General features: G+C 40.2%; 1 protein-coding gene across 1 annotated transcript in view; it reads right to left on the minus strand.

The window, feature by feature from the left end:
• Positions 1–15917, minus strand: part of LOC136262034 (neural cell adhesion molecule 1-like) — a 57172-nt gene continuing 41255 nt past the window's right edge. Inside the window, exons 9-11 of the mRNA XM_066056163.1 lie at positions 708–989; positions 388–652; positions 1–337 (exon numbers count right to left, since the gene is read on the minus strand). Coding sequence (XP_065912235.1) covers positions 16–337; positions 388–652; positions 708–989 — 869 coding nt within the window. The 3' untranslated portion in view covers positions 1–15. The remainder of the gene's footprint in view (positions 338–387; positions 653–707; positions 990–15917) is intronic.

Genomic DNA, 15917 nt, shown 5'->3' on the forward strand with positions numbered 1-15917 from the left:
TTTTCTAAGGCAATGCTACCATAAACCACAAAGGTCAGCAAGGCTAAAGTGTGGAGAATAAAATGATTTACAAGTGATTGGGTGGATAAAATTTAAAATTTGATATTCAGTCATAATAAAGAAATTGGCAAATAAAATTTGACAAACTTTCTTCAATTTACCATATTTAGTCATTCCAACCAAACTTTTGTGCACTACATATACATAGCTGACAAAACAGAATTTATTTAACAGATGCACACTCACTAGTAAAGTTATAGTTGGGATACTTGCATGAGCTGTCCCCAGAAAGTTGGTAGCAGTACAAGAATAATCTCCTTTGTGATTTGGCTTTAAGCTGATCAAAACAAAAAATTACAGCAAGAAGTAACATTAACCAAAACCTACATATTGAAGGTAATCGTGCAATTATTATTTGTAAAGATTGCTTCAGAAGGAATGGGAAAATCTACTATTTTAATACTGGGAAACACTAAACCAGTAGAAGAAGACGAGCCATCGTCATCATTGTCAACATCACTGAGTTGAAACATTGTTCTCCTCCACTCACACACTGGTGATGGATTAGCTATCACCTCACAGTTAATAGTATACTGCTCTCCAAATACTGGTGTAGGGCCTTGGAGAAATTTGAATTTATTCCTTGGTTTATCTGTGAACAAACAACTACTCTAACACAACATACAAGTGTGGTGTGGAGTACTTACAGTACACACTGAAGTTATAGCACACTGCACAACTTTGTGCTTCATTATTGAAACAACATATTTTTGAATTGTCTAGAGTGTAGTCAATGCTATCAATAGTGTAGGAATTACTAGAATGAGGAACCAGTATTGTGGAATTATAACAGTATGTATAACTGCCAGTTGCTGTCGATGATGAGTTGATAGGTGTGTTGAAGTCACATGGTAAAGTCACTGGCTGATCACCTTCAGTCAGCTGTACATTCCTGGTAGGACAACTTTGGAATGAACACTGGGAATTAGCTAAAGATGAAACATGAATAAACTGTAAGTAATGAATACTAGCACACAGTTATTTACATTGTATTTATTAAATCAATATCAAAACAGCCAAGCTATAGCCCAAAAAGAGCCAAGATGACAAAGATGTGAAATCAAAGGTGGCAGCCAAGAAATGGCTGCAATAATGTTAAGAAAGGCTGCAATGATGTTATATAGCTGCAATGATGTAAATGAAAATTGATAACATCATTGCAGCCATTTCTTGGCCACTACCTCTTGATTTCACATCTTTTTTTTGCTCTGGCTCTCTTTTTTTTGGTGGGGGGGGGGGGGGGGGGGACACACACACTTATTCACAGCTTGGCCTGTTTGGTATAGATATTAGTTCTTTTTTGTAACTGTATACCCCCAAAACAAGTGTATGACCACCTTTTCAGGAATAAGGAAGAGCACAGATGTCTAACAGAGGAGGGCGGAAGCAATTTAAGCGCCATTAAAATGAATTATGCTAAACCATTGGTTTCTGGATGAACTAAAATGTGTGGATGATGTAACAAAGTGTGACCTTGCTAGTGCTAGTATTGCTATATGCGCAAAATATTGTTCCATCAGTTTTGCCTAGAAAACTAAGCGTTTTTTAAAAACAAACTGCACCCATTTTAATCCTTACACGAAGCACAACCAAAATATCTAGCGATCATCAGCGATCACCACCATTCACTAGTTTTGTATTGAGACTATTGAGGTTCACGTGATTAAACTATGCAATTAAGATAATATTTTCAATTAGCGCCTGAAGCGCTTCCGCCCTCCTCTGGATATCTTATTTGTACTGCTATATTTCATCCATTATTCTTACCACAAATATACTACTGTAAAATTATCACACAAACTCTTTACAGGTGCACTTGTTTGTAGCTCACTGTTGTCTAATGTAGCAGAAATGTAGCTGAACTAGCTGAGCTGACTAGTTGAGGTGCTTTGATTGTAGCTGAAATCTACAAGGCGACTTGAACATAGCCAAAATCTCTACACGATGACTTCTGACTTTCTACATGGTGACTTGATGGTAGCCGAATTCTCTACAAGGTGACTTATAACCTAGTTGAATTCCATACAGGGTGAGTTGTTATGTAGCTGTAACCTTGCATGCTGAACACTTTACAGGGTGACTTGTTACACAGCTGAACTCTATACAAAGGTGACTTTCAACATAGTTGAACTCATTGCAGAGAGACTTGTTTGTAACATAGCTTAACTCTCTACAAGGTGACTTGCAAACACAGTTGAGCTCTATCTAAAGGGTGATTTGTAATGTAGCTGAATATCTACAAGGTATTACAAAGTGACTTGTAATGTAACTGACTAACTCTCTACTGGGTGACTTGTAACGTAATTGAATTCTCTACAGCAGGGTTCTGCCCAGAAATTCCTGAGTGGTGGCCTAAAGGTAACATGAACTGATATGCTGTGTTATATTAGGGTATATTACACAAGTATCAGTGATATATGTAAGAATTGCACTGGTCGGATTTAAGAGGATACTGGTTGGTTTTTAGAGGTATTGGTCGCTTTGAATCACTGTTGACCAGTGTGGGCAGAACCCTGCTACAGGGTTATTTGCTTGCAGCTGAACACTCTCTACAGGGCAACTTGTAATGTACCTAAACTCTCTACAGGGTGACCTGTAATGTAGCTGAACCACCTACAGAGTGACTTGTTGTGTAACTAAACTCAGTGCTCAGAATAGTACACAGCTGACTGCTCTAATAGGGTGACAGGAGTACACGTAGTTGGGTCAATATTTCGATTCATCTAAACCACTGAAAGACTTTTCTATGATGATAACCAGTTCCTTTAGGTTTGCTTGATAGGCAATTGTTTTTATTCAATTTCATTATTGTTATACACTGTTGGTTTCATGGTGTATCTTTATGGTCTCCCTAAAAAAGGCTTCAGTTTTGATAACCTAACCATGTACCAATTTTCAGCTTCTTCCCATTAGCCTATGAAAACAAAACTTGAACTTCATGTGATTTGAATAGTTTTATGAATGCAACAAAGTATTTTCCCACATTTATGTCTTGCTTACCATCTTTGAAAAAAATTTATTTCATCTAGCTAATTTCCGAACTTTGACATTTACATCCTATTTACATGTTATAACCAAACCGGGCCACTATGCAGAAAACTGAACTGTGCGCAATAATAATTAACCAACTTAACCATAAGCATTTGTCACCATGTGATATTTTTAAGACTAAATATTTCTTTACTAAATGATCAACTGGTGTAGCAATGTCACGAGTCACCCTGTTGTATGCTGCATCAGCAATGGGGGTTATGAAGAGGAGAAAGCGTTCAAAGCAGGAAACATCATTAGCAGGATGGTGAAAATGAAAGGCAAAACAAAATGCACCACTTTTATTGTTGGTGTCAGATTTACTATTTTAGGCAACATTACCTGCTCCAAAATTGCAGTGTGTCCATTTAAGGTACTGCTGTTAGTTACAATGCACCATGGCTATATATACACTGAAATTTATCTAATGTTTTTTTGCCACTCCCACTTTGGATTTTGCCATATGGCATACTGTGGTCATGTTATTTAGTGCTTGTATTCATGTATTTTGTTTAATCATAGATATATTTTTTATTACATAGCCAATAGTTGATTAACTGAATGGTCAACTGTACATGTTATAGCTAAATTAATTTCTGTTACTTTATTTAGGTCACAATATTGGTGGAATATTGTTGTGCTGGAGACATTTGACCAGCATGACTTCATGGATAATTTCAGGATGAACTAGGACATTTTCTTTTATAACTGTGATCAATTGTGTTCAAGTTCGCAGCATAAGACAGAGGAAGAGTATCTCTGTTGAAACGAGAGTAGCTGTTACATTATGGTTCCTAACAACACCTGCAGAATATAGAACAAACTCACATTTGTTCGGAATTGGTAGAAGTACGGTATGTTGTATTGTCCATCACACAGTTAAGGCAATAATATGTTACGTGACAGGATTTGGCATGGCACAAAGGATACACACAAACACCAAAAGTAGTCAATACTTATTAAAGCCCTTGTCACATGCATATGCACCATATCATAACACCCCACCCCCCCCCTCCCCCCCCCCCCAAACTACCCTTCGTGCACACAACAAAGGTATACACACATAAATGTGGATACAAAAGTAAAGCTGTCTAAAAATTACATGATAAAAGACCTAAATACACCAACAAGGTGAGGAAAAGCCTAATTGAAATAACACAAGTCATCAGTCACTAGTATTGCGATACTTATGTCAAGGTGGTGACCATGAATAAGATCTCCTTTGAGAGTATCTGTCATCTCGTCCTCCTCTGTCATAATGTTCTCAATCATGAGCACAGCAGTCATATCGATCATAACCATGTCCGCTATTCTTGCTTGTCCTTGTGTCCTCTAGATCATTCCACAACTAACCTAGTACCCATGAACTCTCTGCCATTCTCCAGACATATTGCATCCTCAGCATATCTTCTGTCTTCAAACTCAACAAAACCATAAGCTAGTCATATTCCTTGTTTCACTTCACAACATGTCAGTTTTCCATAGGGAAAGATGATGTCTTCCAAGTTACTATTGCAAATGTGTTTTGGAAACTGCCCTACGAAAATTTGGTTGTCCACTATTTTCTTTCCTAGCAACCATGTGATGCACCTGATCTCCTGCTCTCTACTGAGATGCTGCTGTGAAATACTGACCCTATTCACCTTGTTGGGGCTTGCTCTGTTGCAACAGTTGGTGACAACGAGTCCTGTGGCACATTGGAAACACATGCCACTTGCCCTCCAGCCAAGTCTTTACCAAGTATGAGACTCACACCCTGGATTGGTAATGAAGGTCTCACTCCAACCACTAACTACAGGTCCAGTCACTAGACCACACTTCAAGTGAACAATATGCAGTGGTACACGAAAAGTTCCTAACTCCACTCCTTGTAGTAACGCAGTCATTAGGGAAGGATACCTTCCAATATTAGAGACTGCATCTCTGAGAATGGTGATTGGAGATTCCACTTGTGAGTCAACAAGGGAGACACTACCACATGAAATAAAAGGAGTGTATTTATCTGGCAACTTACTTGTCTTCTCGTGGTCTGTCTGAAAACTTGGGGAAAAAAGGAGATCAGGCTTTTCAGGCCTCTCGTTCTTTCTTTGTAGGGCCTGACACTCTGACATTATGTGACCCTTCTTCTTGCAATAAAAACATGTTGGTCCAGCAGGTAGATGGTCGCTACTGTAGTTCCCTGATGGGCTTCCACTAGGAAGCTACTGGTGATAAGAGCACCTGGCTGACCATCTTTAGCTAATCCAAATGCTGTATCTGCTGGGTTACCATCACAGGGATGGGGCTTTCCAAAGGAAGTGGTATGTGTCTAGGAGTAGTCCTCAGCATTAACTGCTGCTTCATGCAAACTGTCTACCTTCTGTTCATCCAGATAGGTCCTAATATCACTAGGAAGGATGTTTTTGAGCTATTCCATCATCATCATTAGTTGCCTGAGCCAGTTAAAGTCTCCATCGACTCCTTTAGAGGTACACCAGCGGTCAAACAAAGTCTCCTTTTCCTGTGCAAACTCCACAAAGGTCTGAGTATCTGTCTTCTGGGTGTGGCTCAGAATCTCTGTAGGTAGGTCTCAGGAACAAGCTCATAGGCCTTGAGAATAGAGCATTTCACAGGGACCTTCTTTAAAGGATTTGTAGCAACTCATGTGATTAAAATTTATTGATTACTTTGGACATTAACTAGATTGATGTATGTTGCTTGTAATTACTGATTGGAATTTTGTGCTTTATGTGATTTGTTGATTAATTATTTAATACTCAACAATCAGTGACCACGACGTTTGAATCGAACGCCGCTATAGCAGATGACGATGTTCTTCCTCCTCAGCAGCCACCAGTTCAACAACCACGTGTCGCAACGGTTGCCATTAAGCTTCCACAATTTTGGCCGTCAGATCCACAAGTATGGTTTGCACAAGTTGAAGCACAGTTCGCCACCAGGGGCATTAACAACCAATGAACAATGTTGACTATGTGATAGCTTCACTGTCGCCTGAGGTAGCCACTAAGATTCGTGATCTAGTCCTGAGGACAACCAGTACAATTCCCTGAAGGAACAATTAATTCAACGGACAGCTGTTTCTGAGCAATGGCGACTTCAGCAGTTGTTGGGAAGTGAAGAGTTGGGAGATCACAGACCTTCACAATTTCTTTGTCGTCGGTACAGTAAGGAACGATGGTGCTTTCATTTGACAACTCTTCTTACAGCGACTCCCATCCAATGTCAGCATGGTTCTGGCCTCAGCTAGTGACACTAACCTAATCTCAGAGTTGGCTAAAACTGCTGACAGGATCATGGAAGTAGCCATCTCCAAGATTCCAACTGCTTTCACCCCCAACATATCAACAGTAAGTCAAGTCTTTAATATGGTGAAACTACATGCTGAAATCACTTGCCTCAAGGAAGAGATCAAGTCACTTCGATGTTCATTCTCCCCGTCTCCGTTCATCTAGTCCCGCTCCCGATGCTCACCCAGTTATGTGTTGGTACCATCAAAATTTTGGATCCTCAGCTCAGAAGTGTTGCCCCCCATGCTCTTATTCAGGAAACTCCCAGGCCGGCCACTGATGGTGACCAGTGTCCCCGGCCACCTACTTAGTCGTCTATTTTACATTACTGACAATGCAACAGGATTACATTTTCTTGAAGACACTGGAGCTGAAGTAAGTGTTATCCCACCTTCAGTTTCTGGCCATAACCACTGCAAGTATACTCTCACACTGCAGGTTGTCAATAACTCATCAATAACGACTTATCGTAATCAACTTCTTACATAAACATTGGACTCTGTCATACCTTTCAGTGGGTGTTCATCATTGCTGATGTGAAAAACCCCATCATTGGTGCTGATTTCCTATGACATTACAGTCTCCTGGTGGATGTTGAGCATAACAGGCTGGTGGATAACATTACACAGCTTCAAGTTCAAGGAGTTTCTGTTCAAGGATTATCCCCTAGTCCTACTCTGTTATCAAACCATCCTAACAATGAATTTGAAGCCATACTAGTGGACCACCTTGCAATTGTAAAACCTTGTACAACTGAGCAACACAATGTCACTCACTGCATTCACACGGTTGGTCCACCTGTGCACGCTCATCTCCGCAGACTCTCAACCGAACGCCTTAGACAGCAAAGCAACATTTCGAATATATGCTTCAACAGGGAATCATTAGACCATCTTCTAGTTGTTGAGAATTACCATTACATATGGTCCCTAAGAAAACTGGAGATTGGCGCCCTTGTGGAGATTACCGAGACCTAAATAACATCACATCTCCTGATAGATATCCTATTCCTCATCTACATGATTTCACCAGTACTCTACAAGGAGCAACTATCTTCTCTACGTTGGACCTCATTAGAGCCTATCATTAAATTCCAGTTGAGGAATCTTCTATTCCAAAGACGGCAATCACAACCCCCTTCAGCTTATTTGAGTTCCTTCATATGCCATTTGGACTACATAATGCTGCTCAAACCTTTCAGAGATTTATAGATGAAGTCCTATGAGATCTGCCATTTTGTTATGCGCATATCGATGACGTCTTGATTGCAAGCGAAGATTCAGAGGAACACAGACAGCACTTGACACAGATCTTCAAACGCTCCACCGAATATGGAATTCTACTTACACTGTGATCCCTCTAAGTGCAAATTTGCACTGAATGAATTGACTTTTTTGGGCCACCATTTAAACAGTCAAAGTGTATGCCCTTTAGATGGCAAAGTACCAGCTATCAGAGACTTTCCTCAGCTATCTACTCAATGTAAGCTGTGTGAATTTTTGGGATTGGTGAATTTCTACCACAATTTTATTCCCCACTGTGCACACACTCCAACCACTGAACAATCTACTTTCCAGAGTTAACAGTAGCAAACAGGCGCTCCAGTGGGATGACCAAGCCACACAATCATATACAGACATAAAAACAAGCGATTGCCGATGCTTCACTACTAGTGCATCCCCACCCCGATTCCACTACTCACATTATGCTGGACGCATCTGATACAGCTGTAGGAGCAGTCCTCCAACAAGAAATAGACCATCAATGGCAACTGATTGCTTTCTTCTCAAAGAAGCTCACACCAGCAGAAACAAAGTACAGAACCTTTAACAGGGAGCTATTAACAATTTACCTATCTATCAGGCATTTTCAGTATTTCCTGGAAGGTCGTGATTTTTATATCCTTACTGACCACAAGCCATTAACGTTTGCCTTACAGTCACAGTCCACGACAACTCAGACACCTAGAATTCATTTCTCAATTCACAAGTGATATTCATCATATCAAGGGCCCAGATAATAGTGTCGCAGATGCCTTGTCACAGGTGGAGACCAATGCAATTCACACAACACAGTCCTCAGTAGTAGACTTCAAGGATATCGCCACTGAACAACAAACTGATACTGAGCTTACTCAGCTGAGACAGACTTCGTCACACAAATTAGAGCCCATACCAATTCTTTGTACTGATTCCATCATTCTCTCTGACATGACAACAGGAGTACCACACTCATATGTACCACATAATTTTTGAAGAAATGTGTTTGACTCTTTACATTCTCTAGGACACCCCCCAGTATAAGGGCAACACAAAAGTTAGTCATGACACGTTATGTATGGCCAGATGTTAACAAAGATGTTCGTCAGTGGGCACAATCATGCCTTAATTTCCAGAAATCAAAAGTTCATTATCACACAGTTACACCACTAAGCACATTCCAATGTGCGATTTGATGATGTTCACATGGACCACTCCCAGTTTTTCAAGGTAACTGTTACATTCTTACTTGTATTGACCGCTTTACTAGATGGCCAGAAGCACAGCCCATTCCAGACATTACAGCTAAAACAGTGGCACAGGCATTTGTCTACATTTGGATCTCACACTTTGGAGTTCTATCCACAGTAACAACTGATAGGGGACAACAATTTGAATCAGCATTGTGGTCATCACTCATGCAGTTACTGGGCTGTAAACATATTCGCACCACTTCTTATCACCCAATAGCTAATGGGATGATTGAACATTTTCATCGTCAGTTGAAATCCATTTTAAAATCATACCCTAACACAGTCGATTGGACAACAGCACTACCCATGGCCCTGCTGGGTATTCAAACTACAATAAAATAAGACTTTCATTGTACTCCATCAGAGCTTGTTTATAGTACAATGCTACGAATCCCAGGCAAATTTGTTGCCACTATTACAGAACTTTCAACTGATCAATCAAGCTATGCCACCAAGTTGAAAACAGTGATGCAACAGCTTAAGGCCATACCACCATGTCAGCAGCAGCAACAACATGTCAATGTCAGTGCCTTCTTCAAACTTGCACTCATGTGTTTGTGCAGCACGATGCCATTAGAAAACCTCTCCAAGCACCATATGATGGCACTTATGAAGTCCTTATTCGTAACAAGAAACATTTTACTCTAAACATCAAAGGGCACAAGGAAGTAGTTTCCATGGAACGATTGAAGCCAGCTTTCACAGACCTCACTACATTTCCTGAGTCAGGATCACTACCTCAACTCTCATCACCAACTTCTACTGTTTTAGAACCATCTTTTAAGCTGAAAAGCCATCACACAATCACCAACTCTGGCCGACAAGTGCGATGGCCTGCTCACCTTAGGTAATTTTCACTTTGCTATTGGGGGGGGGGGGAACCTTGTAGCAACTCACATGATTAAAATTTATTGATTACTTTTGGACATTAATTAGACTCAGTGGCAGCGGAATGTGGGGGCTACAGGGGCTAAAGCCCCCCAACTTTCAAAAAGTAGGGCAGAGCCCTACAACAAATGTGTTTTGTGATGTCATAAGGTGTATCACGTGATCAACACCATATACGCTTGTAAGTATGCTTACAGGGTCATTGTACTTACAGGGTCGTTGTAGGGGCTAATAACTCAAGTATTTAATGCTGAATTATAGCAATGTTTACTTGCTTTATGACTATTTATCTAGCATTACAGTGATTAAGATTATTGGCTACAACTACCTCCAGATTCAATCTCATAGCACTTAATTTTCGAACATTTTCTGGGGGGATATTCCCCCAGACCCCCCTAGAAGGAGAGCATGCTCTGGGTGTGCTTCGTGCACTGTGCATGTATAGCCACAATAGCTATACTCAGCCCTCCAAACTTTTCATACCTTCCTCCACCATTGAGACTGATGTATGTTGCTTGTAATTATTGATTGGACTTTTGTGTTGTTGATTAATCATTTGATACTCAACAGATTTAAAGACAACAAACTGGGTATTTTACAAGAGTCCACTGAGAATGACATAATCACAAACTCCACAACAATGTAATAGGAATGATGAGAGTAATGACGATGAGAATGACTTGTCTATGACTACAAATTGTAATTCCAACCACTGGCACTGATAACACAACAAATCCTGCCTATACGAGACACACAAAGAACAACAATGCCAACTGTACAAATATTTACGCCTGTTTAGGTACCATTCACCTGGTACAAGATTAAAAGCTTGTGGTTAGAATTGGACAGGATGAACATGAAGGAGCAGTGAAAGTAGAAAACAAAAAAAGTCTCTGCAACCAAAATCTTTAAATGACTAGTTTTTTGGTGCTCCTGGACAAGTCCCCAATTTGTTACATGACAGGATTTGGTGTGGCACGAAGGATACACATGAACATTCAAAGTAGTCAATACCCAAACTCAGTGATTATCTCTTATTAAAGCCCCTCTCACACGCATGCGCACCATATCATAACAAATACAAGTGCTTATGAAGAAGTACATCACATTTTCTACTGGAAATGCTTTGGATGGTGTAGTGAACAAGTTTGAAAGCAAGTGTGGCTTTCCACAGTGTGCAGGAGCAATAGATGGAAGCCACATCCCATTGCCAGCACCCTTCATGAATCACACAGATTACTATAACTGCAAAGGGTGGTACTGTATTTAATCCAAGCTGTTGTAGACAGTAATTACTTGTTCTGTGATATAAATGTTGGATGGCCTGGGAGTGTGCATGATGCACATGTTTTTTTAAATTCTGCACTATATGAGAAAGTTACCAGTGGCAACTTTTTGCAGGGTCATGTACGTTATATTGAAGGCAAAAATGTACCACTATTTTTGGTAGGTGATTCTGGTTATCCCTTTCTTAAGTGGTTGCTAAAGCCCTTTCCTTTTAGTGGAGATTTACCTGCTGCCAGAAAAAACATTTAACTATAGATTATCCAGGGCACGAATAATTTTAGAAATAGCATTTAGGCAAGATGGCACAGGCTGCTGAAACAGAATGAAATGGTAGTCTCCAATGTTGCACCAGTTGTAGCTGCCTGTTGTGTTTTGTACAACATATGTGACCCAGTCTGGGAAAACCGGACTTATCGCCTATTAAAAGTATCAAGAAACACCAGTTTTAAGTATTTAGTTTGTTGTAGCTCGCCAATGGTTGAAGCTATGTGTACCAAATTTTCACACGTTTTACACTAATTCCTTACCTTCCACAGCATCCACTGTACAAGTAGTCGACAACTAAGTTTCCTGCCATTTTAGATAGTTTTTAAACCAAGGTTGACTGTATCAGGCGAGCTGCAAAATGGGTGGGAAGTAGGGGGCCTGGAAGGCAGGCAAGATGGTGTTCAAAAATTGAAAAGGAAGGTGTAGGGATGAATTAGACCACGTTTTGGGCCATTGAGGTCTCAAAATTGGCTAAAATGAAAGGAGATTCACAGCAGAGGTACTCATTCAACACCACAGAACTGTACAGCCACATACAGTCATCCCCAGGCTGACCAGAGCTCCATTAAGGCCCCACACCACACGTACGGATTGCCACTGGGCTTGGGAAAAGCAGCCAGCAAAATCAGACCACTCAAGTCTAACTGATTTTGATTGTGGAATTAGATAGTATATTCATGTAGCTTTGTGTCCTGGGTGAAAAATCGAATCTACTGACATGGGCGATAAGACCGGTTTTCTCAGACTGGGTCACATATGTAGGGTCTTTCTCTAGGAATAAAGGTCATGTGACGCCACGCTTGGCTAGGGTCTTTCTCTATCCGTAAAAGAAGAGTCTGAGACCCGGGATTTGCATTACTAGTAATTTTCTGAACTATCTAACATCACACGTTAGAATCTACTCGTTGAAGATAGTTAGTTTTAAAGATATTACCAACGGGAAGCACTATTTGGAATGCCCAAGACGAAATGAGCACCCCTAAACACACGAGAAGGACTACAAAGTGGAAGCAACCAGTACACAACACTCCTCTGTCAGGCGTTGCTGGAAAGAAGACGAAGGGTACGCTCGAAGAAGACAAATGCGAGGTATGTATAGTTTGTGACTGCACTATACTAGAGGCTAGTGAATCCACTGAGGGCCAAGACGCAGTTTTCTGTGAAGGGGACCGCCAAGGGTGGATCCATCGTATGTGCGCCCTACTTTTGACAATTTGAACGAGTCTACCCCTTATTTGTGTTCATTTTGTACATGCACTAAGCAATACAAGGAAATATGTGATCTGAAGGAAACCGTAAAAACACTATCTAATAAACTAGCAAAATTAGAAGGAGCTCGAGAGCCTTTACCAGCCCCAATCAATGAAACTACTCCACCTGTTCCTACAAAGCCCAGTGAACCAAAAAGCCAGCAAGCAGCCCCACCTAAAAGAAAATTAAATGTAGTTGTGTATGGCCTAGAAGAAAACCCTTCCAATACTACTAGACAGGACAGGCTGCAAAAGGATGATAAAAGTGTTACATCAGCTTTTTCAAAACTAGAAAGTCCTCCAATTGATGAAAGCTCAATCAAAGACTGTTATCGTTTGGGGAAATATAATCCTGAGGCAAACAGACCCAGACCTGTCCTAGTCAAGTTCTTAAGATACGCAGATGCCTCCAGCATCCTGAATGGAAAGAGCAAGCTTTCCAAACCAGTTTTTGTGAAGCCTGATCTTACTGCTGAAGAAAGAGTTGCAGAATCTCTTTTGCTAAAAGAAAGAAGATGTTTGATAGAAAAGGGAGTAGCCAGGCAATTCATAAAGATCCGAAATCAAAGCTTATTCGTACTTAATAAACTTCATGCAACAATTCAGAACCAACAATTGCAACTTATGAACAGATTATCTGCAACTGCTACAAAAACACCACCTCCTGACCAAGCTTCTAATTGACTACCTGCAACATGTAATAAGACTTCTAATCATTTAAAAATTCTACTTATAAATTTTCAATCAATCCGGAATAAAAAACCTGATCTGATAGGTTTGATTGATAAAGAGAAACCAGACATTCTTGCTGGAACAGAAACGTGGTTAACCCTAGATGTCATGAATAGTGAAATAATCCCACCTGAACTTGGTTATAGTATCTATCGCAAAGACAGGCCTGATTGGTATGGAGGAGTGCTCCTGGCAGTTTCTAATAAGCTCTCATCTGTTGATCTACCTTCTCTCAGCACGGACTGCGAGATCATATGGGCAAAACTAATAATTTCTGCCTCCCCATTGTACATAGCAGCATACTATAGACCACATATCAATGACGAATACTCTCTCACCCAACTAGACTTATCATTACACCAATTAAATGAAACTACGATCAACCCCACTATCCTATTAACTGGTGATTTCAACCCACCAGGTATCGACTGGTCAGAAAGCCTCGTAAAACATAGCTCATCGTTCAGAGCAATACATGAATATTCATTAGAAATCCTGCAAGATCATGGACTTCAACAGCTTGTCACTTTTCCTACACGCGATTTCAACACACTAGATTTAGTATCTTCAAATAAACCTTCCACCATACTCAACATTCAAAGCATAGCTGGAATTAGTGACCGTGATATCGTTTGCTTTGAAGTAAATGCTAAAGTAGATCATACCAGACAAATCCCACGATCCATCTACATGTACAGCAGGGCAAACTGGAATGCACTTAAAGAGGAACTTTACACTCTTCTCACATCCGACCACGTTGGCACTTTTGAAGAGACAAATGTAGAAGAGTTGTGGTCAAAATTTAAGCACTCCATTGCCCAGGTTGTAGACAAATATATCCCGCATAAACATACAAAAGCATGATGGGGATTGCCATGGATGAATCAAAACATAAAAAGACTGATGAGAAAATGGGATAGGCTGTATAAACTATGTAAAAATTCGTTTTCAGAAGCCAACTATGCTGAATTTAAATCTTTGAAACATCTTGTCCAGAAGGAACTAAGATCTGCATACTGGTCTTATACAAATAACCTTATTTCTCCAGAAGGGCATCCTCACTCAAACCAGAAAAGGTTTTGGTCTTACATCAAAGCTCTAAGGAAGGAAAATACCAATATACCTGTGCTGAAATGCGATGGCACTAGTTATGAAACTAGTTTGGATAATGCTAAAGTACTAAACCAACAGTTCCAGTCTGTGTTCACTAAGGAACCAAAATCCTCACTACCAGACAAGGGTCCCAGCCCCCATCCAACAATGTCTGATGTGAACACATCTGTGGAAGGCGTTTACAATCTCTTGCTTAACATCAACCCCAATAAAGCTTGTGGACCTGATCAAATACATGGAAGAGTACTTAAAGAAACAGCTGATGTTATATCCCCCTTCTTAAGAACATTGTTTCAGTGCTCCTTAGACTCTGGAGTCATTCCTGATGAGTGGCGATCTGCAAATATTACACCAATCTTTAAGCAGGGTAACCAACAACAACCTTCCAATTATCGACCAATTACATTGTCTCTAAACTATTTGAACAAATTGTAAACTCAAACATCATGAAACATTTAGAAACCAACAACATCCTAAGTGATCATCAGTACGGCTTTCGTCATTCTCGTTCTTGTGAAACATTACTTATCATACTATTACATGATCTATCCTGTTGCTATGATACTGGAATACAGACAGATATTATCTTCACTGACTTTGCAAAGGCTTTCGACACAGTACCACACCAACGTCTGCTGTACAAATTAGACTGGTATGGCATTAGAGGAAATTTGAAAAACTGGATCTCCTCATTTTTGAATCATCGAACGCAGTGTGTTGTGCTAGATGGTATTTCATCTCCCAGATGCCCAGTACTGTCTGGTGTCCCTCAAGGCACAGTCCTTGGCCCTACTCTTTTCTCCATCTATATCAATGATCTACCGGAATCCATTTTACATAGTTCTATTAAACTTTTCGCTGATGACTGTATAATATATAGGGCTATCCGTACCCCTGAAGATGCTGAGAGGTTACAAGAAGATTTATGTGCGTTACAAGAATGGCAGCAGAGATGGCTGATGAGACTAAATGTATCAAAGTGCTTTACCATGACTGTTTTACATCCTAGAAGAAATAAAATCATTACTCCCTACAAACTACACAATCATCTCCTCTCACCTGTTGAACATTACAAATATTTAGGCATCATTATTCAGAGTGATTTGAAGTGGCACCTACATATCCAATCTATCACCTCCAAAGCAAATCAGATGCTTGGTCTGCTAAAGCGTAACTTGAGGACATCATCTATTCACCTTAGAGAGAGAGCCTACCTTAGCCTAGTACCCCCTAAACTTGAATGTGCAACTACAGTCTGGAACCTTCATTTAACAACTGACAAGATCACTTTAGAAAAAGTTCAGAGGCGTGCTGCACAATATGTCAAAGGTATATACTCCTATCATGCTAGTGTAACACAGATGGTTAACGAACTTAAGTGGGAATCACTAGAGTCTCGAAGAGAACAGCTCTCCTTAACTATGCTATACAACATTCTTAAACAAAATGTCTATTTACCACCTGAATACATACCTGAGTTTCATCTACAGA

This window comes from Dysidea avara, chromosome 7 (genome assembly GCF_963678975.1).
Source record: "Dysidea avara chromosome 7, odDysAvar1.4, whole genome shotgun sequence".
NCBI classification, from domain to species: Eukaryota; Metazoa; Porifera; class Demospongiae; order Dictyoceratida; family Dysideidae; genus Dysidea; species Dysidea avara.